The following is a 25,035-nucleotide window of genomic DNA, read 5'->3' on the forward strand; positions in this document are numbered from 1 at the left end:
GACACATGCTAACGTTTGAGCCAATTTGGCAGCTAAACTCCTCAGACTCATATAACTTGGTACTTGACATGCTAACGTTAACATGCTGATTTTATAAAGCTAACTTTTTTTGGCCAATATTTCTGCTGAACACATCAGTCATACAACTTGGTACCTGACACCTGCTAACTTTAGCGTGCTACATTTTTTACCAATTTTGCATCGTTTAACTTGGTACTTGACACATACTAACGTTAATATGCTAACTTTTTCTGGCCAATTTTGCAGCTGAAAACATCGTTATATAACTTGGTACCTGACACATGCTAACATTAGCATGCTAAATTTCTAGCCAAATTTGCGTTATATAACTTGGTACTTGACACATGGTAACTGTTAACATGCTAATTTTAGCATACAAACTTTTTAGCCAATTTTGCAGCTTAACTCCTCACAGTCATATAACTTGACACTTGACACATGCTAACCTTTGAGCCAATTTTGCAGCTGATCTCCTCAGACTCATATAACTTGGTACTTGACACACGCTAATGTTAAACATGCTAATTTTAGCATGCTAACTTTTTAGCCAACTTGGTACCTGACACATGCCAACTTTAGCATGCTAAATTTTTTGGGCCAATTTTGCAGCTGAACACATCAGTTATATAACTTGCTACCTGACACATGCTAACTTTAGCATGCTAAATTTTTTACCAATTTTGCATCATTTAACTTGGTCCTTGACACATACTAACGTTAATATGCTAACTTTTTCTGGCCAATTTTGCAGCTGAACACATCGTTATATAACTTGGTACCTGACACATGCTAACTTTAGCATGCTAAATTTCTAGCCAAATTTGCGTTATATAACTTGGTACTTGACACATGGTAACTGTTAACATGCTAATTTTAGCATACAAACCTTTTAGCCAATTTTGCAGCTTAACTCCTCACAGTCATATAACTTGATACTTGACACATGCTAACCTTTGAGCCGATTTTGCAGCTGATCTCCTCAGACTCATATGACTTGGTACTTGACACACGCTAATGTTAAACATGCTAATTTTAGCATGCTAACTTTTTAGCCAACTTGGTACCTGACACATGCCAACTTTAGCATGCAAAATTTTTGGGGCCGATTTTGCAGCTGAACACATCAGTTATATAACTTGGTACCTGACACATGCTAACTTTAGCATGCTAAATTTTTAGCCAATTTTGCAGCTTATCTCCTCACAGTCAGATAAGTAAATACTTGACACATGCTAACTTTCGAGCCAATTTTGCAGCTGAAATCCTCAGACTCACAACTTTGTACACATGCTAACGTCAACATGCTAACTTTAGCGTGCTAAATTTTTGGACAATTTTGCAACTGAACACCTCACAGTCATATAACTTGATACTTGACACATGCTAACTGTTAAAAAGGCTAACTTTTTGGGCCAATTTTGCCGCTAAACTCCTCAGTCATATAACTTGGTACTTGACATATGCTAAGTTTAGCATGTTAAAATTCTAGCCAATGTTGCAGCTAAGTCATATAATTCTTGACACATGCTAACTTTAACATGCTAACTTTATAGCTAATTTTACAGCTAAAATCCTCAAAGTCATATAATACTTGACACATGCTAACTTTAACATGCTAACTTTATAGCCAATGTCGCAGCTAAACTCTTAAGTCATATAATACTTGACACATGCTAAGTTTAGCATGTTAAAATTCTCGCCAATGTTGCAGCTAAGTCATATAATTCTTGACACATGCTAACTTTAACATGCTAACTTTATAGCTAATTTTACAGCTAAACTCCTCAAAGTTATATAATACTTGACACATGCTAACTTTAAAATGCTAACTTTATAGCCAATGTCGCAGCTAAACTCCTCAGTCATATAATACTTGACACATGCTAAGTTTAGCATGTTAAAATTCTAGCCAATGTTGCAGCTAAACTCCTCAGTCATATAATACTCGACACATGCTAACATTTTAACCAATGTTGCAGCTAAACTCCACAGTCATATAACTTGGTACTTGACACATGCTAAGTTTAGCATGTTAAAATTCTAGCCAATTTTGCAGCTAAACTCCACAGTCATACAATACTCGACATATGCTAACATTTTAGCCAATGTTGCAGCTAAACTCCACAGTCATATAACTTGGTACTTAACACATGCTAAGTTTAGCATGTTAAAATTCTAGCCAATGTTGCAGCTAAACTCCTCAGTCATATAATACTCGACACATGCTAACATTTTAGCCAATGTTGCAGCTAAACTCCACAGTCATATAACTTGGTACTTGACACATGCTAAGTTTAGCATGTTAAAATTCTAGCCAATGTTGCAGCTAAACTCCACAGTCATATAACTTGGTACTTGACACATGTTAAGTTTAGCATGTTAAAATTCTAGCCCATTTTGCAGCTAAACTCCTCAGTCAAAACGTGGTATTTGACACATGCAAACTGTTAGCATGCTAACTTTGTAGCCAATTTTGCAGCTAAACTCCCCACAGTCATATAACTAGGTACTTAATACATGCTAATTTTAGCATGCTAACTTTCCAACCAATTTTGCAGCTAAACCTTTCAGTCATATAACTTGGTACTTGACACATGCTAAGTTTAGCATGTTAAAATTCTAGCCAATGTTGCAGCTAAACTCCTCAGTCACGTGCTAATAACTTTAACATGCTAACTTTATAGCTAATTGTACAGCTAAACTCCTCAAAGTCATATAATACTTGACACATGCTAACTTTAACATGCTAACTTTATAGCCAATGTCGCAGCTAAACTCCTCCGTCATATAATACTTGACACATGCTAAGTTTAGCATGTTAAAATTCTAGCCAATGTTGCAGCTAAACTCCTCAGTCATATAATACTCGACACATGCTAACATTTTAGCCAATGTTGCAGCTAAACTCCACAGTCATATAACTTGGTACTTGACACATGCTAAGTTTAGCATGTTAAAATTCTAGCCAATGTTGCAGCTAAACTCCACAGTCATATAACTTGGTACTTGACACATGTTAAGTTTAGCATGTTAGAATTCCAGCCCATTTTGCAGCTAAACTCCTCAGTCAAAACGTGGTATTTGACACATGCAAACTGTTAGCATGCTAACTTTGTAGCCAATTTTGCAGCTAAACTCCCCACAGTCATATAACTTGGTACTTAATACATGCTAATTTTAGCATGCTAACTTTCCAGCCAATTTTGAAGCTTAACTCCTCAGTCATATAACTTGGTACTTGACACATGCTAAGTTTAGCATGTTAAAATTCTAGCCAATGTTGCAGCTAAACTCCTCAGTCACGTGCTAACTTTAACATGCTAACTTTATAGCTAATTTTACAGCTAAACTCCTCAAAGTCATATGATACTTGACACATGCTAACTTTAACATGCTAACTTTATAGCCAATGTTGCCGCTAAACTCCTCAGTCATATAATACTTGACAGATGCTAAGTTTAGCATGTTAAAATTCTAGCCAATGTTGCAGCTAAACTCCTCAGTCATATAATACTCGACACATGCTAACATTTTAGCCAATGTTGCAGCTAAACTCCACAGTCATATAACTTGGTACTTGACACATGCTAAGTTTAGCATGTTAAAATTCTAGCCAATTTTGCAGCTAAACTCCACAGTCATACAATACTCGACATATGCTAACATTTTAGCCAATGTTGCAGCTAAACTCCACAGTCATATAACTTGGTACTTAACACATGCTAAGTTTAGCATGTTAAAATTCTAGCCAATGTTGCAGCTAAACTCCTCAGTCATATAATACTCGACACATGCTAACATTTTAGCCAATGTTGCAGCTAAACTCCACAGTCATATAACTTGGTACTTGACACATGTTAAGTTTAGCATGTTAAAATTCTAGCCAATTTTGCAGCTAAACTCCACAGTCATATAATACTCAACATATGCTAACATTTTAGCCAATGTTGCAGCTAAACTCCACAGTCATATAACTTGGTACTTGACACATGCTAAGTTTAGCATGTTAAAATTCTAGCCAATGTTGCAGCTAAACTCCACAGTCATATAACTTGGTACTTGACACATGTTAAGTTTAGCATGTTAAAATTCTAGCCCATTTTGCAGCTAAACTCCTCAGTCAAAACGTGGTATTTGACACATGCAAACTGTTAGCATGCTAACTTTGTAGCCAATTTTGCAGCTAAACTCCCCACAGTCATATAACTAGGTACTTAATACATGCTAATTTTAGCATGCTAACTTTCCAACCAATTTTGCAGCTAAACTTTTCAGTCATATACTGTAACTTGGTACTTGACACATGCTAAGTTTAGCATGTTAAAATTCTAGCCAATGTTGCAGCTAAACTCCTCAGTCACGTGCTAACTTTAACATGCTAACTTTATAGCTAATTTTACAGCTAAACTCCTCAAAGTCATATAATACTTGACACATGCTAACTTTAACATGCTAACTTTATAGCCAATGTTACCGCTAAACTCCTCAGTCATATAATACTTGGCACATGCTAAGTTTAGCATGTGAAAATTCTAGCCAATGTTGCAGCTAAACTCCTCAGTCATATAATACTCAACACATGCTAACATTTTAGCCAATGTTGCAGCTAAACTCCAGTCATATAACTTGGTACTTGACACATGCTAAGTTTAGCATGTTAAAATTCTAGCCAATTTTGCAGCTAAACTCCACAGTCATATAATACTCGACACATGCTAACATTTTAGCCAATGTTGCAGCTAAACTCCACAGTCATATAACTTGGTACTTGACACATGTTAAGTTTAGCATGTTAAAATTCTAGCCAATTTTGCAGCTAAACTCCACAGTCATATAATACTCGACATATGCTAACATTTTAGCCAATGTTGCAGCTAAACTCCACAGTCATATAACTTGGTACTTGACACATGCTAAGTTTAGCATGTTAAAATTCTAGCCAATGTTGCAGCTAAACTCCACAGTCATATAACTTGGTACTTGACACATGTTAAGTTTAGCATGTTAAAATTCTAGCCAATTTTGCAGCTAAACTCCTCAGTCAAAACATGGTATTTGACACATGCAAACTGTTAGCATGCTAACTTTGTAGCCAATTTTGCAGCTAAACTCCCCACAGTCATATAACTAGGTACTTAATACATGCTAATTTTAGCATGCTAACTTTCCAGCCAATATTGCAGCTAAACTTTTCAGTCATATAACTTGGTACTTGACACATGCTAAGTTTAGCATGTTAAAATTCTAGCCAATGTTGCAGCTAAACTCCTCAGTCACGTGCTAACTTTAACATGCTAACTTTTTGGGCCAATTTTGCAGCTAAACTCTTTTGACTTATAAGTGTCTGATTGCTTCTTCTGACATGTGACGAGTTTCCATACCCGCGTCTCCGCAGGGGATCAGTGCGTGCTGGGAATCGTCGGCCGACCTCTGACGCTGCCTTGCTTCTACCCGGACGCGGTCAACTTCACCCACGCCTCCGTGGAGTGGCGCAGGGACGGCCAAGTGGTCCTCAGGTCCACCTGGGCGGGGGGGAAGGTGGACAATGTGACCACGCCAGCTGACCAGGAGAAGGTGGACAGGGACCATGTGACCATGTCGGCCGACGCCCACTTTTCAGGAAAGTTCAGTCTGACGGTGAGCGAGGTGGTCACCCAAGAAGACGAGGTGTCCTACAGTCTTTGGTTCAGCTCTGAAGGGACTCCCAGCACCAAAGTTCCCCTTTGCACGCTGTGTGTCAGGGTCACAGGTCAGTGCATGTTACGTAAGAAGCAGCCATTATCGCTGATGCATCACAACATATCATAGCAACATGGTGACTGACTGATCCGTCACAGTTCTACTGTTCTAGCGGTAAAAAGTCATACAGGGCGGCAAATGTGTCAAAAGTTGGCCCACTTATGAGTATGTCATTTTAATTATATATATATATATATATAAATTGCATGCTAAAGTTAGCATGTTAACGTTAGCATGTGTCAAGTACCAAGCTATATGACTGATGTGTTCAGCTGCAAAAATGGCCAAAAAGTTAGCATATTAACGTTAGCATGTGTCAGGTACCAAGTTATATGAACTCTGAGGTGTTCAGTTGCAAAATTGTCCAAAAATTTAGCACGCTAAAGTTAGTCTGAGGACTATATCTGCGAAATTGGCCCAAAAAAGTTAGTATTTTAACAGTTAGCATGTGTGAAGTATCAGGTCATGTGACTGTGAGAAGATAAGCTGCAAAATTGGCCATAAAGTTAGCATGTTAACGTTAGCATGTGTCAAGTACCAAGTTATGTGAGTCTGAGGAGTTTAGCTGCAAAATTGTCTAGAAGGTTAGCATGTGTCAGGTACCAAGCTATATGACTGATGTGTTCAGCTGCAAAATTGGCCAAAAAGTTAGCATATTAACGTTAGCATGTGTCAGGTACCAAGTTATATGACTCTGAGGTGTTCAGTTGCAAAATTATCCAAAAATTTAGCACGCTAAAGTTAGTCTGAGGACTATATCTGTGAAATTGGCCCAAAAAAGTTAGTATTTTAACAGTTAGCATGTGTGAAGTATCAGGTCATGTGACTGTGAGGAAATAAGCTGCAAAATTGGCCATAAAGTTAGCATGTTAAAGTTAGCATGTTAACGTTAGCATGTGTCAAGTACCAAGTTATGTTTAGCTGCAAAATGGGTAGAAAGTTAGCGTGTGTCAGGTACCAAGGTATATGACTGATGTGTTCAGCTGCAAAATTGGTCAAAAAGGTAGCATCTTAACGTTAGCATGTGTCAAGTACCAAGTTATGTGAGCCTGAGGAGTTTAGCTGCAAAACTGGTTAGAAAGTTAGCGTGTGTCAGGTACCAAGTTGTAAGAGTCTGAGGACTTTAGCTGCAAAATTGGCCAAAAAAGTTAGCATTTTAACAGTTAGCATGTGTAAAGTATCAAGTTATGTGACTGTGAGGAGTTAAGCAGCAAAATTGGCCCAAAAAGTTAGCATTTTGACAATTAGCATGTGTAAAGTATCAAGTTATGTGACTGTGAGGAGATAAGCAGCAAAATTGACCATAAAGTTAGCATGTTAACGTTAGCATGTGTCAAGTACCAAGTTATGTTTAGCTGCAAAATGGGTAGAAAGTTAGCATGTGTCAGGTACCAAGTTATATGACTCTGAGGTGTTCAGTTGCGAAATTGTCCAAAAATTTAGCACGCTAAAGTTACTCTGAGGACTATATCTGCGAAATTGGCCCAAAAAAGTTAGTATTTTAACAGTTAGCATGTGTGAAGTATCAGGTCATGTGACTGTGAGGAGATAAGCTGCAAGATTGGCCATAAAGTTAGCATGTTAACGTTAGCATGTGTCAAGTACCAAGTTATGTGAGTCTGAGGAGTTTAGTTACAAAACTGGTTAGAAAGTTAGCGTGTGTCAAGTACCAAGTTGTAAGAGTCTGAGGACTTTAGCTGCAAAATTGGCCCCAAAAAGTTAGTATTTTAACAGTTAGCATGTGTAAAGTATCAAGTTATGTGACTGTGAGGAGTTAAGCAGCAAAATTGGCCAAAAAAGTTAGCATTTTAACAGTTAGCATGTGTAAAGTATCAAGTTATGTGACTATGAGGAGTTAAGCAGCAAAATTGACCATAAAGTTAGGATGTTAACGTTAGCATGTGTCAAGTACCAAGTTATGTTTAGCTGCAAAATGGGTAGAAAGTTAGCGTGTGTCAGGTACCAAGTTATATGACTCTGAGGTGTTCAGTTGCGAAATTGTCCAAAAATTTAGCACGCTAAAGTTACTCTGAGGACTATATCTGCGAAATTGGCCCAAAAAAGTTAGTATTTTAACAGTTAGCATGTGTGAAGTATCAGGTCATGTGACTGTGAGAAGATAAGCTGCAAAATTGGTCATAAAGTTAGCATGTTAACGTTAGCATGTGTCAAGTACCAAGTTATGTGAGTCTGAGGAGTTTAGCTGCAAAACTGGGTAGAAAGTTAGCATGTGTCAGGTACCAAGTTATATGACTGATGTGTTCAGCTGCAAAATTGGCCAAAAAGGTAGCATCTTAACGTTAGCATGTGTCAAGTACCAAGTTGTAAGAGTCTGAGGACTTTAGCTGCAAAATTGACCAAAAAAGTTAGCATTTTAACAGTTAGCATGTGTCAAGTATCAAGTTATGTGACTGTGAGGAGTTAAACTGCAAAATTGACCATAAAGTTAGCATATTAACGTTAGCATGTGTCAAGTACCAAGTTATATGACTCTGAAATGTTCAGTTGCAAAATTGTCCAAAAATTTAGCACGCTAAAGTTAGTCTGAGGACTATATCTGCGAAATTGGCCCCAAAAAGTTACTATTTTAACAGTTAGCATGTGTGAAGTATCAGGTCATGTGACTGTGAGGAAATAAGCTGCAAAATTGGCCATAAAGTTAGCATGTTAAAGTTAGCATGTTAACGTTAGCATGTGTCAAGTACCAAGTTATGTTTAGCTGCAAAATGGGTAGAAAGTTAGCGTGTGTCAGGTACCAAGGTATATGACTGATGTGTTCAGCTGCAAAATTGGTCAAAAAGGTAGCATCTTAACGTTAGCATGTGTCAAGTACCAAGTTATGTGAGCCTGAGGAGTTTAGCTGCAAAACTGGTTAGAAAGTTAGCGTGTGTCAGGTACCAAGTTGTAAGAGTCTGAGGACTTTAGCTGCAAAATTGGCCAAAAAAGTTAGCATTTTAACAGTTAGCATGTGTAAAGTATCAAGTTATGTGACTGTGAGGAGTTAAGCAGCAAAATTGGCCCAAAAAGTTAGCATTTTGACAATTAGCATGTGTAAAGTATCAAGTTATGTGACTGTGAGGAGTTAAGCAGCAAAATTGACCATAAAGTTAGCATGTTAACGTTAGCATGTGTCAAGTACCAAGTTATGTTTAGCTGCAAAATGGGTAGAAAGTTAGCATGTGTCAGGTACCAAGTTATATGACTCTGAGGTGTTCAGTTGCGAAATTGTCCAAAAATTTAGCACGCTAAAGTTACTCTGAGGACTATATCTGCGAAATTGGCCCAAAAAAGTTAGTATTTTAACAGTTAGCATGTGTGAAGTATCAGGTCATGTGACTGTGAGGAGATAAGCTGCAAGATTGGCCATAAAGTTAGCATGTTAACGTTAGCATGTGTCAAGTACCAAGTTATGTGAGTCTGAGGAGTTTAGTTGCAAAACTGGTTAGAAAGTTAGCGTGTGTCAAGTACCAAGTTGTAAGAGTCTGAGGACTTTAGCTGCAAAATTGGCCCCAAAAAGTTAGTATTTTAACAGTTAGCATGTGTAAAGTATCAAGTTATGTGACTGTGAGGAGTTAAGCAGCAAAATTGCCCAAAAAAGTTAGCATTTTAACAGTTAGCATGTGTAAAGTATCAAGTTATGTGACTGTGAGGAGTTAAGCAGCAAAATTGACCATAAAGTTAGCATGTTAAAGTTAGCATGTCAAGTTCCAAGTTATGTTTAGCTGCAAAATGGGTAGAAAGTTAGCGTGTGTCAGGTACCAAGTTATATGACTGATGTGTTCAGCTGCAAAATTGGCCAAAAAGGTAGCATCTTAACGTTAGCATGTGTCAAGTACCAAGTTATATGACTCTGAAATGTTCAGTTGCAAAATTGGCCAAAAATTTAGCACGCTAAAGTTAGTCTGAGGACTATATTTGCGAAATTGGCCCAAAAAAGTTAGTATTTTAACAGTTAGCATGTGTAAAGTATCAAGTTATGTGACTGTGAGGAGTTAAGCAGCAAAATTGACCATAAAGTTAGCATGTTAAAGTTAGCATGTTAACGTTAGCATGTGTCAAGTACCAAGTTATGTTTAGCTGCAAAATGGGTAGAAAGTTAGCGTGTGTCAGGCACCAAGGTATATGACTGATGTGTTCAGCTGCAAAATTGGCCAAAAAGGTAGCATCTTAACGTTAGCATGTGTCAACTACCAAGTTGTAAGAGTCTGAGGACTTTAGCTGCAAAATTGGCCAAAAAAGTTAGCATTTTAACAGTTAGCATGTGTCAAGTATCAAGTTATGTGACTGTGAGGAGTTAAGCTGCAAAATTGACCATAAAGGTAGCATGTTAACGTTAGCATGTGTCAAGTACCAAGTTATGTTTAGCTGCAAAACTGGGTAGAAAGTTAGCGTGTGTCAGGTACCAAGTTATATGACTGGTGTGTTCAGCTGCAAAATTGGCCAAAAAGGTAGCATCTTAACGTTAGCATGTGTCAAGTACCAAGTTGTAAGAGTCTGAGGACTTTAGCTGCAAAATTGGCCAAAAAGTTAGCATTTTAACAGTTAGCATGTGTCAAATATCAATTCATGTGACTGTGAGGAGATAAGGTGCAAACTTGGCCATAAAGTTAGCATGCTAAAATTAGCACGTTTACAGTTAGCATGTGTCAAGGACCACGTTATGTCTCTGAGGAGATTAGCTGCAAAAATGGCTAGAGAGTTAGCATGCTAACTGTTAACATGTGTCAAGTACCAAGTTATACAAGTCTGAGGAGTTTTGCTGCAAAATTTGCTAGAAAATTAGCATGATAAAATTAGCACGTTTACAGTTAGCATATGTCAAGTACCACGTTATAAGACTCTAAGGAGATTAGCTGCAAAATTTTCCGCCAATTTTGACCTACTCAGTGGCCTGGTGGTTAGAGTGTCCGCTCTGAGATCGGTAGTGAGTTTATACCAAAGACTGTAAAAATGGGACCCATCAGTCGTATGACTTGGTAATGACACATGCTAACTTCAGCATGCTAATTTTTTTTTGCCAATTTTGCCGCTGAACAGCTCAGAGTCAAATAACTAGATACTTGACACATGCTAACTTTCGAGACAATTTTGCAGCTAAACTCCTCAGTCATATAACTTGGTACTTGACATATGCTAAGTTTAGCATGTTAAAATTCTAGCCAATGTTGCAGCTAAGTCATACAATTCTTGACACATGATAACTTTAACATGCTAACTTTCTAGCTAATTTTACAGCTAAACTCCTCAAAGTCAAATAATACTTGACACATGCTAACTTTAACATGCTAACTTTCTAGCCAATTTTGCAGCTAAACTCCTCAGTCATATAATACTTGACACATGCTAAGTTTAGCATGTTAAAATTCTAGCCAATGTTGCAGCTAAACTCCTCAGTCATATAATATTCGACACATGCTAACATTTTAGCCAATGTTGCAGCTAAACTCCACAGTCATATAACTTGGTACTTGACACATGTTAAGTTTAGCATGTTAAAATTCTAGCCAATTTTGCAGCTAAACTCCTCAGTCAAAACGTGGTATTTGACACATGCAAACTGTTAGCATGCTAACTTTGTAGCCAATTTTGCAGCTAAACTCCCCACAGTCATGTAACTTGGTACTAGACACATGCTAATTATAGCATGCTAACTTTCCAGCCAATTTTGCAGGTAAACTCTTCAGTCATATAACTTGGTACTTGACACATGCTAAGTTTAGCATGTTAAAATTCTAGCCAATGTTGCAGCTAAACTCCTCAGTCATATAATTCTTGACACATGCTATCTTTAATATGCTAACTTTCTTGCCAATTTTGCAGCTAAACTCCTACGAGTCATATAATACTTGACAGATGCTAACTTTCTAGCCAATGTTGCAGCTAAACTCCTCAGTCATATAATACTTGACACATGCTAAGTTTAGCATGTTGAAATTCTAGCCAATGTTGCAGCTAATTTCCTCAATCATATAATACTTGACACATGCTAACATTTTAGCCAATGTTGCAGCTAAACTCCAAAGTCATATAACTTGGTACTTGACACATGCTAAGTTTAGCATGTTAAAATTCTAGCCAATGTTGCAGCTAAACTCCTCAGTCATATAATACTTGACATGTGCTAACTTTCAAGCCAATGTTGCAGCTAAACTCCTCAGTCATATAACTTGGTACTTGACACATGTTAAGTTTAGGATGTTAAAATTCTAGCCAATGTTGGAGTTAAATTCCTCAGTCATATATTTCTTGACACATGCTAACTTAAACATGCTAACTTTCTAGCCAATTTTGCAGCTAAACTCCTCAGTCATATAATACTTGACACATGCTAAGTTTAGCATGTTAAAATTCTAGCCAATGTTGCAGCTAATTTCCTCAATCATATAATACTTGACACATGCTAACATTTTAGCCAATGTTGCAGCTAAACTCCATAGTCATATAACTTGGTACTTGACACATGCTAAGTTTAGCATGTTAAAATTCTAGCCAATGTTGCAGCTAAACTCCTCAGTCATATAATACTTGACACGTGCTAACTTTCAAGCCGATTTTGCAGCTAAACTCCTCAGTCATATAACTTGGTACTTGACACATGCTAAGTTTAGCATGTTAAAATTCTAGCCAATGTTGCAGCTAAATTCCTCAGTCATATAATTCTTGACACATGCTAACTTAAACATGCTAAATTTCTAGCCAATTTTGCAGCTAAACTCCTCAGTCATATAATACTTGACACATGCTAAGTTTAGCATTTTAAAATTCTAGCCAATGTTGCAGCTAATTTCCTCAATCATATAATACTTGACACATGCTAACATTTTAGCCAATGTTGCAGCTAAACTCCATAGTCATATAACTTGGTACTTCACACATGCTAAGTTTAGCATGTTAAAATTCTAGCCAGTGTTGCAGCTGAACTCCTCAGTCATATAATACTTGACATGTGCTAACTTTCAAGCCAATTTTGCAGCTAAACTCCTCAGTCATATAACTTGGTACTTGACACATGCTAAGTTTAGCATGTTAAAATTCTAGCCAATGTTGCAGCTAAACCCCTCAGTCATATAATACTTGACATGTGCTAACTTTCAAGCCAATTTTGCAGCTAAACTCCTCTGTCATATAATACTTGACACATGCTAAGTTTAGCATGTTAAAATTCTAGCCAATGTTGCATCTAATTTCCTCAGTCATATAATACTTGACACATGCTAACATTTTAGCCAATGTTGCAGCTAAACTCCATAGTCATATAACTTGGTACTTCACACATGTTAAGTTTAGCATGTTAAAATTCTAGCCAATGTTGCAGCTAAACTCCTCAGTCATATAATACTTGACATGTGCTAACTTTCAAGCCAATTTTGCAGCTAAACTCCTCAGTCATATAACTTGGTACTTGACACATGCTAAGTTTAGCATGTTAAAATTCTAGCCAATGTTAGAGCTAAATTCCTCAGTCATACAATTCTTGACACATGCTAACTTTAACATGCTAACTTTCTAGCCAATTTTGCAGCTAAACTCCTCAGTCATATAATACTTGACACATGCTAAGTTTAGCATGTTAAAATTCTAGCCAATGTTGCAGCTAAACTCCTCAGTCATATAATACTTGACACATGCTAACATTTTAGCCAATGTTGCAGCTAAACTCCTCAGTCATATAACTTGGTACTTGACACATGCTAAGTTTAACATGTTAAAATTCTAGCCAATGTTGCAGCTAAATTCCTCAGTCATATAATACTTGACACATGCTAACTTTCAAGCCAATTTTGCAGCTAAACTCCTCAGTCATATAACGTGGTACTTGACACATGCTAAGTTTAGCATGTTAAAATTCTAGCGAAAGTTAGAGCTAAATTCCTCAGTCATACAATTCTTGACAGATGCTAAGTTTAGCATGTTAAAATTCTAGCCAATGTTGCAGCTAAACTCCTGAGTCATATAATACTTGACACATGCTAACATTTTAGCCAATGTTGCAGCTAAACTCCTCAGTCATATAACTTGGTACTTGACACATGCTAAGTTTAGCATGTTAAAATTCTAGCCAATGTTGCAGCTAAACCCCTCAGTCATATAATACTTGACATGTGCTAACTTTCAAGCCAATTTTGCAGCTAAACTCCTTAGTCATATAACTTGGTACTTGACACATGCTAAGTTTAGGATGTTAAAATTCTAGCCAATGTTGGAGTTAAATTCCTCAGTCATATATTTCTTGACACATGCTAACTTAAACATGCTAACTTTCTAGCCAATTTTGCAGCTAAACTCCTCAGTCATATAATACTTGACACATGCTAAGTTTAGCATGCTAAAATTCTAGCCAATGTTGCAGCTAATTTCCTCAATCATATAATACTTGACACATGCTAACATTTTAGCCAATGTTGCAGCTAAACTCCATAGTCATATAACTTGGTACTTGACACATGCTAAGTTTAGCATGTTAAAATTCTAGCCAATTTTGCAGCTAAACGCCTCAGAGTCATAACGTGGTATTTGGCACATGCTAACTGTTAGCATGCTAACTTTGTAGCCAATTTTGCAGCTAAACCCCCCCACAGTCATATATATAACTTGGTACTTGACACATGCTAACATTAGCATGCTAACTTATTTGGCCATTTTTGCACCGGAACACATCAGTCTTAATTATTTGCCAGTTTTCTGACCTCTTTGTCTAAAAATAAGTTCTGTTCAGCTCCTTTTAGCGACCCCGTGCTGCAGTGGGAGGAGCCAGAGGACAGCGGCGAAAGCAACTTCCTTTGCCACGCCATGGGCGGCTTCCCTGAGCCCGCCCTCTACTGGTTGGTGGACGGCGACGCCCCCGAAGGCTCGGTGAGGACAGAGATGGAAGCGCTGCCAGACTCCGGCCTCTACAACGTCACCAGCTACCTGACCGTCAACGTCTCCGACGCCAACGTGTCGTGCGTCATCCAGAACCCGCCCATCAACCAAACCTTGACCGCCACGACACGTGAGTGTGACCTCACCCGGTGGGCGGGGCCCAAACTAAACTGCTCAGAGTCATATAACTTAGCACTTGACACATCTTAACTGATAGCATGCTAACTTTTTTGGGGCAAATTTTCCAGCAGAACACATCAGTCATTTAACTTGGTACCGGACACATGCTAACTTTCTAGCCGAGTTTGCAGCTAAACTCCTCAAAGTCATGTAACTTGGTCTTTGACACATGCTAATTTTAGCATGCTAATTTTCTAGCCAATCTCAAAAGTCATATAACGTGGTACTTGACACATGCTAACCGTTAATATGCTAACGTAATTTTGCAGCTAAACTCCTCAGACTTATGTACCTTGGTACTTGACACAAGCTAACTGTTAACATGGTAATTTTAGCATGCTAACTTTCAAGGCAATTTTGCAGCATAACTCCTCACAGTCCCATAACTTGATACTTGACACATGCTAACTTTCTGGCCAATTTTGCGCTCAACTCTTCAAAGTCATATAACTTGGTCCTTGACAAATGCTAACTGCTATCATGCTAACTTTTTTGGCCAATTTTGCAGCTAAACTCCTCAGACTTATATAATTTGGAACTTGACACATGCTAACTGCTAACATGCTAATCTTAACATGCCAATTTTGCAACTAAACTAACTTGGTACTTGACACATGGTAACCCTTAACATGCTAACTTGTTTGGCCAATTGTGCAGCTAAATTCCTCGGACTTATATAACTTGGAACTTAGTACTTGACACATGCTAACTGTTAACATGATAATATTATCATGCTAACTTTCCAGCCACTTTTGCAGTGAAACTCCTGATAGTCATATAACTTGGTCCTTGACACATGCTAACTGCTATCATGCTAACTTTTTTGGCCAATTTTGCAGATAAACTCCTCAGACTTATATAATTTGGAACTTGACACATGCTAACTGCTACATGCTAATCTTAACATGCCAACTTTCAAGCAGCTTAAGTCCTCACAGTCATAACTTGATACTTGACACATGCTAACTTGTAACATCCTAACTTTCCAGCCAATTTTGCAACTAAACTAACTTGGTACTTGACACATGGTAACCCTTAACATGCTAACTTGTTTGGCCAATTGTGCAGCTAAATTCCTCAGACTTATATAACTTGGAACTTAGTACTTGACACATGCTAACTGTTAACATGATAATATTATCATGCTAACTTTCCAGCCACTTTTGCAGTGAAACTCCTGATAGTCATATAACTTGGTCCTTGACACATGCTAACTGCTAACATGCTAACTTTTTTGGCCAATTTTGCAGATAAACTCCTCAGACTTATATAATTTGGAACTTGACACATGCTAACTGCTAACATGCTAATCTTAACATGCCAACTTTCAAGCAGCTTAAGTCCTCACAGTCATAACTTGATACTTGACACATGCTAACTTGTAACATCCTAACTTTCCAGCCAACTTTGCAACTAAACTAACTTGGTACTTGACACATGGTAACCCTTAACATGCTAACTTGTTTGGCCAATTGTGCAGCTAAACTCCTCAGACTTATATAACTTGGAACTTAGTACTTGACACATGCTAACTGTTAACATGATAATATTATCATGCTAACTTTCCAGCCACTTTTGCAGTGAAACTCCTGATAGTCATATAACTTGGTCCTTGACACATGCTAACTGCTATCATGCTAACTTTTTTGGCCAATTTTGCAGCTAAACTCCTCAGACTTATATAATTTGGAACTTGACACATGCTAACTGCTAACATGCTAATCTTAACATGCTAACTTTCAAGCAGCTTAAGTCCTCACAGTCATAACTTGATACTTGACACATGCTAACTTGTAACATCCTAACTTTCCAGCCAATTTTGCAACTAAACTAACTTGGTACTTGACACATGGTAACCCTTAACATGCTAACTTGTTTGGCCAATTGTGCAGCTAAATTCCTCAGACTTATGTAACTTGGAACTTAGTACTTGACACATGCTAACTGTTAACATGATAATTTTATCATGCTAACTTTCCAGCCACTTTTGCAGTGAAACTCCTGATAGTCATATAACTTGGTCCTTGACGCATGCTAACTGCTATCATGCTAACTTTTTTGGCCAATTTTGCAGCTAAACTCCTCAGACTTATATAATTTGGAACTTGACACATGCTAACTGCTAACATGCTAATCTTAGCATGCTAACTTTCAAGCAGCTTAAGTCCTCACAGTCATAACTTGATACTTGACACATGCTAACTTGTAACATCCTAACTTTCCAGCCAATTTTGCAACTAAACTAACTTGGTACTTGACACATGGTAACCCTTAACATGCTAACTTGTTTGGCCAATTGTGCAGCTAAATTCCTCAGACTTATATAACTTGGAACTTAGTACTTGACACATGCTAACTGTTAACATGATAATATTATCATGCTAACTTTCCAGCCACTTTTGCAGTGTAACTCCTGATTGTCATATAACTTGGTCCTTGACACATGCTAACTGCTATCATGCTAACTTTTTGGGCCAATTTTGCAGATAAACTCCTCAGACTTATATAATTTGGAACTTGACACATGCTAACTGTTACATGCTAATCTTAACATGCCAACTTTCAAGCAGCTTAAGTCCTCACAGTCATAACTTGATACTTGACACATGCTAACTTGTAACATCCTAACTTTCCAGCCAATTTTGCAACTAAACTAACTTGGTACTTGACACATGGTAACCCTTAACATGCTAACTTGTTTGGCCAATTGTGCAGCTAAATTCCTCAGACTTATATAACTTGGAACTTAGTACTTGACACATGCTAACTGTTAACATGATAATTTTATCATGCTAACTTTCCAGCCACTTTTGCAGTGAAACTCCTGATAGTCATATAACTTGGTCCTTGACACATGCTAACTGCTATCATGCTAACTTTTTTGGCCAATTTTTCAGATGAACTCCTCAGACTTATATAATTTGGAACTTGACACATACAAACTGCTAAAATGCTAATCTTAACATGCTAACTTTCAAGCAGCTTAAGTCCTCACAGTCATAACTTGATACATGCTAACTTGTAACATCCTAACTTTCCAGCCAATTTTGCAACTAAACTAACTTGGTACTTGACACATGGTAACCCTTAACATGCTAACTTGTTTGGCCAATTTTGCAGCTAAACTCCTCAGACTTATATAACTTGGAACTTAGTACTTGACACATGCTAACTGTTAACATGATAATTTTATCATGCTAACTTTCCAGCCACTTTTGCAGTGAAACTCCTGATAGTCATATAACTTGGTCCTTGACACATGCTAACTGTTAACATGCTAACTTTTTTGGCCAATTTTGCAGATAAACTCCTCAGACTTATATAATTTGGAACTTGACACATGCTAACTGCTAACATGCTAATCTTAACATGCCAACTTTCAAGCAGCTTAAGTCCTCACAGTCATAACTTGATACTTGACACATGCTAACTTGTAACTTCCTAACTTTCCAGCCAATTTTGCAACTAAACTAACTTGGTATTTGACACATGGTAACCCTTAACATGCTAACTTGTTTGGCCAATTTTGAAGCTAAACTCCTCAGACTTATATAACTTGGAATTTAGTACTTGACACATGCTAACTGTTAACATGATAATTTTATCATGCTAACTTTCCAGCCACTTTTGCAGTGAAACTCCTGATAGTCATATAACTTGGTCCTTGACACATGCTAACTGCTATCATGCTAACTTTTTTGGCCAATTTTGCAGATAAACTCCTCAGACTTATATAATTTGGAACTTGACACATGCTAACTGCTAACATGCTAATCTTAACATGCCAACTTTCAAGCAGCTTAAGTCCTCACAGTCATAACTTGATACTTGACACATGCTAACTTGTAACATCCTAACTTTCCAGCCAATTTTGCAACTAAACTAACTTGGTACTTGACACATGGTAACCCTTAACATGCTAACTTGTTTGGCCAATTGTGCAGCTAAATTCCTCAGACTTATGTAACTTGGAACTTAGTACTTGACACATGCTAACTGTTAACATGATAATATTACCATGCTAACTTTCCAGCCACTTTTGCAGTGAAACTCCTGATAGTCATATAACTTGGTCCTTGACACATGCTAAATGCTACCATGCTAACTTTTTTGGCCAATTTTGCAGCTAAACTCCTCAGACTTATATAATTTGGAACTTGACACATGCTAACTGCTAACATGCTAATCTTAGCATGCTAACTTTCAAGCAGCTTAAGTCCTCACAGTCATAACTTGATACTTGACACATGCTAACTTGTAACATCCTAACTTTCCAGCCAATTTTGCAACTAAACTAACTTGGTACTTGACACATGGTAACCCTTAACATGCTAACTTGTTTGGTCAATTGTGCAGCTAAATTCCTCAGACTTATATAACTTGGAACTTAGTACTTGACACATGCTAACTGTTAACATGATAATTTTCTCATGCTAACTTTCCAGCCACTTTTGCAGTGAAACTCCTGATAGTCATACAACTTGGTCCTTGACACATGCTAACTGTTAACATGCTAACTTTTTTGGCCAATTTTGCAGATAAACTCCTCAGACTTATATAATTTGGAACTTGACACATGCTAACTGCTAACATGCTAATCTTAACATGCCAACTTTCAAGCAGCTTAAGTCCTCACAGTCATAACTTGATACTTGACACATGCTAACTTGTAACATCCTAACTTTCCAGGCAATTTTGCAACTAAACTAACTTGGTACTTGACACATGGTAACCCTTAACATGCTAACTTGTTTGGCCAATTGTGCAGCTAAATTCCTCAGACTTATAAAACTTGGAACTTAATACTTGACACATGCTAACTGTTAACATGATAATTTTATCATGCTAAATTTCCCGCCACTTTTGCAGTGAAACTCCTGATAGTCATATAACTTGGTCCTTGACACATGCTAACTGTTAACATGCTAACTTTTTCGGCCAATTTTGCAGCTAAACTCCTCAGACTTATATAACTTGGTACTTGACACATGCTATCTGTTAGCATGCTAATTTTAGCATGCTAACTTTCAAACACATTTTGCAGCTTAAGTCCTCACAGTCATAACTTCATACTTGACCCATGCTAACTGGTAATATCCTAACTTTCCAGTCAATTTTGCAGCTAAACTCCTCAAAGTCATACAACGTGGTACTTGACACATGCTAACTGTTAACATGCTAATTTTAGCATGCTAACTTTTCAAGCCAATTTTGCAGCTTAACTCCTCACAGTCACATAAATTGATAGACACATGCTAACCATTAACATGATAATATTTTTGGCCAATTTTGCAGCTAAACTCCTCAGACTTATATACCTTGTTACTTGACACATGCTAACTGTTAACATGCTAATTTTAGCATGCTAACTTTCCAGCCAATTTTGCAGCTTAACTCCTCATACTTATTTACCTTGGTACTTGACACCTTCTAACGGTTAACATGCTAAATTTCAAGCAAAATTTTGCAGTTTACCTCCTCAGACTTATATACCTTGGTACTTGACACATGCTAACTGTTAACATGCTAATTTTAGCATGCTAACTTTCCAGCCAATTTTGCAGCTTAACTCCTCAGACATATATACCGACTTATATACCTTGGTACTTGACACATGCTACCTGTTAACATGCTAAATTTCAAGCAACATTTTGCAGCTTAACTCCTCACAGTCATATATAACTTGATACTTGACAAATGCTAACTGTTAATATCCTAACTTCCCAGCCAATTTTGCCACTAAACTCCTCAAAGTCATAGAACTTGAAACTTTACACATGCTAACTGTTAACATGGTAATTTTAGCATGCTAACTTTTCAAGCCAATTTTGCAGCTTAACTCCTCAGACATATGTACCGACTTATATAACTTTGTACTTGACACATGCTAACTGTTAACATGCTAAATTTCAAGCAACATTTTGCAGCTTAACTCCTCACAGTCATATATAACTTGATACTTGACAAATGCTAACTGTTAATATCCTAACTTCCCAGCCAATTTTGCCACTAAACTCCTCAAAGTCATAGAACTTAAAACTTTACACATGCTAACTGTTAACATGCTAATTTTAGCATGCTAACTTTTCAAGCCAATTTTGCAGCTTACCTCCTCACAGTCACATAAATTGATAGACACATGCTAACCATTAACATGATAATATTTTTGGCCAATTTTGCAGCTAAACTCCTCAGACTTATATACCTTGTTACTTGACACATGCTAACTGTTAACATGCTAATTTTAGCATGCTAACTTTCCAGCCAATTTTGCAGCTTAACTCCTCATACTTATATACCTTGGTACTTGACACATGCTAACTGTTAACATGCTAAATTTCAAGCAAAATTTTGCAGCTTACCTCCTCAGACTTATATACCTTGGTACTTGACACATGCTAACTTTAGCATGCTAACTTTCCAGCCAATTTTGCAGCTTAACTCCTCATACTTATTTACCTTGGTACTTGACACCTTCTAACGGTTAACATGCTAAATTTCAAGCAAAATTTTGCAGTTTACCTCCTCAGACTTATATACCTTGGTACTTGACACATGCTAACTGTTAACATGGTACTTTTAGCATGCTAACTTTCCAGCCAATTATGCAGCTTAACTCCTCAGACTTATATACCTTGATACTTGACAAATGCTAACTGTTAATATCCTAACTTCCTAGCCAATTTCGCCGCTAAACTCCTCAAAGTCATAGAACTTGAAACTTTACACATGCTAACTGTTAGCATGCAAATTTTTAGAATGCTAACTTTCTAGCCAATTTTGCAGCTGATCTCACAGTCACATAAATTGATACTTGACACATGCTAACCATTAACATGCTAATATTTTTGGCCAATTTTGCAGCTAAACTCCTCATACTTATATACTTTGGTACTTGACACATGCTAACTGTTAACATGCTAATTTTAGCATGCTAACTTTCTAGCCAATTTTGCAGCTTAACTCCTCAGACTTATATACCTTGATATTTGACAAATGCTAACTGTTAATATCCTAACTTCCCAGCCAATTTTGCAGCTGATCTCCTCACAGTCACATAAATTGATACTTGACACATGCTAACCATTAACATGCTAATATTTTTGGCCAATTTTGCAGCTAAACTCCTCAGACTTATATACCATGTTACTTGACACATGCTAACTGTTAACATGCTAATTTTACTATGCTAACTTTCAAGCCAATTTTGCAGCTTAACTTCTCATACTTATATACCTTGGTACTTGACACATGCTAACTGTTAACATGCTAAATTTCAAGCAAAATTTTGCAGCTTACCTCCTCAGACTCATATACCTTGGTACTTGACACATGCTAACTGTTAACATGCTAATTTTAGCATGCTAACTTTCCAGCCAATTTTGCAGCTTAACTCCTCGGACTTATATACCGACTTATATACCTTGGTACTTGACACATGCTAACTGTTAACATGCTAAATTTCAAGCAACATTTTGCAGCTTAACTCCTCACAGTCATATATAACTTGATACTTGACAAATGCTAACTGTTAATATCCTAACTTCCCAGCCAATTTTGCAGCTAAACTCATCAAAGTCATATAACTTGATACTTTACACATGCTAACTGTTAACATGCAAATTTTTAGAATGCTAACTCTCCAGCCAATTTTGCAGCTAATCTCCTCACTGTCACATAAATTGATACTTGACACATGCTAACCACTAACATGCTAATATTTTTGGCCAATTTTGCAGCTAAACTCCTCATACTTATATACCTTGGTACTTGACACATGCTAACTGTTAACATGCTAATTTTAGCATGCTAACTTTCCAGCCAATTTTGCAGCTTAATTCCTCAGACTTATATACCTTGTTATTTGACACATGCTAACTGTTAACATGCTAATATTAGCATGCTAACTTTCCAGCCAATTTTGCATTTTAACTCCTCATACTTATATACCTTGGTACTTGACACATGCTAACTGTTAACATGCTAAATTTCAAGCAAAATTTTGCAGCTTACCTCCTCAGACTTATATACCTTGGTACTTGACACATGCTAACTGTTAACATGCTAATTTTAGCATGCTAACTTTCCAGCCAATTTTGCAGCTTAACTCCTCAGACTTATATGCCGACTTATATATCTTGGTACTTGACACATGCTAACTGTTAACATGCTAAATTTCAAGCAACATTTTGCAGCTTAACTCCTCACAGTCATATATATAACTTGATACTTGACAAATGCTAACTGTTAATATCCTAACTTCCCAGCCAATTTTGCAGCTAAACTCCTCAAAGTCATATAACTTGATACTTTACACATGCTAACTGTTAACATGCAAATTTTTAGAATGCTAACTTTCCAGCCAATTTTGCAGCTAATCTCCTCACTGTCACATAAATTGATACTTGACACATGCTAACCATTAACATGATAATATTTTTGGCCAATTTTGCAGCTAAACTCCTCAGACTTATATACCTTGTTACTTGACACATGCTAACTGTTAACATGCTAATTTTAGCATGCTAACTTTCCAGCCAATTTTGCAGCTTAACTCCTCATACTTATATACCTTGGTACTTGACACATGCTAACTGTTAACATGCTAAATTTCAAGCAAAATTTTGCAGCTTACCTCCTCAGACTTATATACCTTGGTACTTGACACATGCTAACTGTTAACATGCTAAATTTCAAGCAAAATTTTGCAGCTTACCTCCTCAGACTTATATACCTTGGTACTTGACACATGCTAACTGTTAACATGCTAAATTTCAAGCAAAATTTTGCAGCTTACCTCCTCAGACTTATATACCTTGGTACTTGACACATGCTAACTGTTAACATGCTAATTTTAGCATGCTAACTTTCCAGCCAATTTTGCAGCTTAACTCCTCAGACTTATATACCGACTTATATACCTTGGTACTTGACACATGCTAACTGTTAACATGCTAAATTTCAAGCAACATTTTGCAGCTTAGCTCCTCACAGTCATATATAACTTGATACTTGACAAATGCTAACTGTTAATATCCTAACTTCCCAGCCAATTTTGCCGCTAAACTCCTTAAAGTCATAGAACTTGAAACTTTACACATGCTAACTGTAAACATGCACATTTTTAGAATGCTAACTTTCTAGCCAGTTTTGCAGCTTAACTCCTCACAGTCACATAAATTGATAGACACATGCTAACCATTAACATGATAATATTTTTGGCCAATTTTGCAGCTAAACTCCTCAGACTTATATACCTTGTTACTTGACACATGCTAACTGTTAACATGCTAATTTTAGCATGCTAACTTTCCAGCCAATTTTGCAGCTTAACTCCTCATACTTATATACCTTGGTACTTGACACATGCTAACTGTTAACATGCTAAATTTCAAGCAAAATTTTGCAGCTTACCTCCTCAGACTTATATACCTTGGTACTTGACACATGCTAACTGTTAACATGCTAATTTTAGCATGCTAACTTTCCAGCCAATTTTGCAGCTTAACTCCTAAGACTTTATACCTTGGTACTTGACACATGCTAACTGTTAAAATGGTACTTTTAGCATGCTAACTTTCCAGCCAATTTTGCAGCTTAACTCCTCAGACTTATATACCTTGATACTTGACAAATGCTAACTGTTAATATTCTAACTTCCCAGCCAATTTTGCAGCTAAACTCCTCAAAGTCATCTAGCTTGACACTTTACACATGCCAACTGTTAACATGCAAATTTTTAGAATGCTAAATTTCCAGCCAATTTTGCAGCTAATCTCCTCACAGTCCCATAAATGGATACTTGCACACATGCTAACGGTTAACATGCTAACTTTTTAGCCAATTTTGCAGCTAAACTCTTTAAGACTCATATAACTTGGTACTTGACACATGCTAACTTTAAAATGCTAACTTTTTTGGGCCAACTTTGCAGCTGAACACATCCGTCATAACTTGGTACCAGACACATGCTAAATCAAACCTTGACCTCCTTGTGATGCTCAGACGCCGTGAGGCGCAGCCCGGTGGTGAGTCGCGCTACGGACGCCATTTGGATGTTTAGCACCGCCCTCTGCGTGGTGGTGGGCGTCATGGTGGCCGTGGGCGTGGCCTACCAGATCCACCTGGACCGGCAGAGCAAGAAGAGGAAGATGGAACATCTCAGACGGCGCCGCAGAGGTACGAGCTGCCATCGCCGTTACCTTTACGCCAAAAACTGCGGGAAAAAAACTG

General features: G+C 37.3%; 1 protein-coding gene across 2 annotated transcripts in view; it reads left to right on the forward strand.

Moving 5' to 3' along the window:
- The window catches only part of LOC133543404 (uncharacterized), a 428,419-nt gene that overhangs the window by 4,256 nt on the left and 399,128 nt on the right, over positions 1-25,035 (forward strand). For both annotated transcript variants that reach the window (XM_061887956.1, XM_061887955.1), the window contains one exon: positions 5,417-5,770. In XM_061887956.1, coding sequence (XP_061743940.1) covers positions 5,617-5,770 — 154 coding nt within the window. In that variant the 5' untranslated portion in view covers positions 5,417-5,616. The remainder of the gene's footprint in view (positions 1-5,416; positions 5,771-25,035) is intronic.

The sequence above is a fragment of the Nerophis ophidion genome, linkage group LG26 (genome assembly GCF_033978795.1).
Source record: "Nerophis ophidion isolate RoL-2023_Sa linkage group LG26, RoL_Noph_v1.0, whole genome shotgun sequence".
In the NCBI taxonomy this organism is placed as follows: domain Eukaryota; kingdom Metazoa; phylum Chordata; class Actinopteri; order Syngnathiformes; family Syngnathidae; genus Nerophis; species Nerophis ophidion.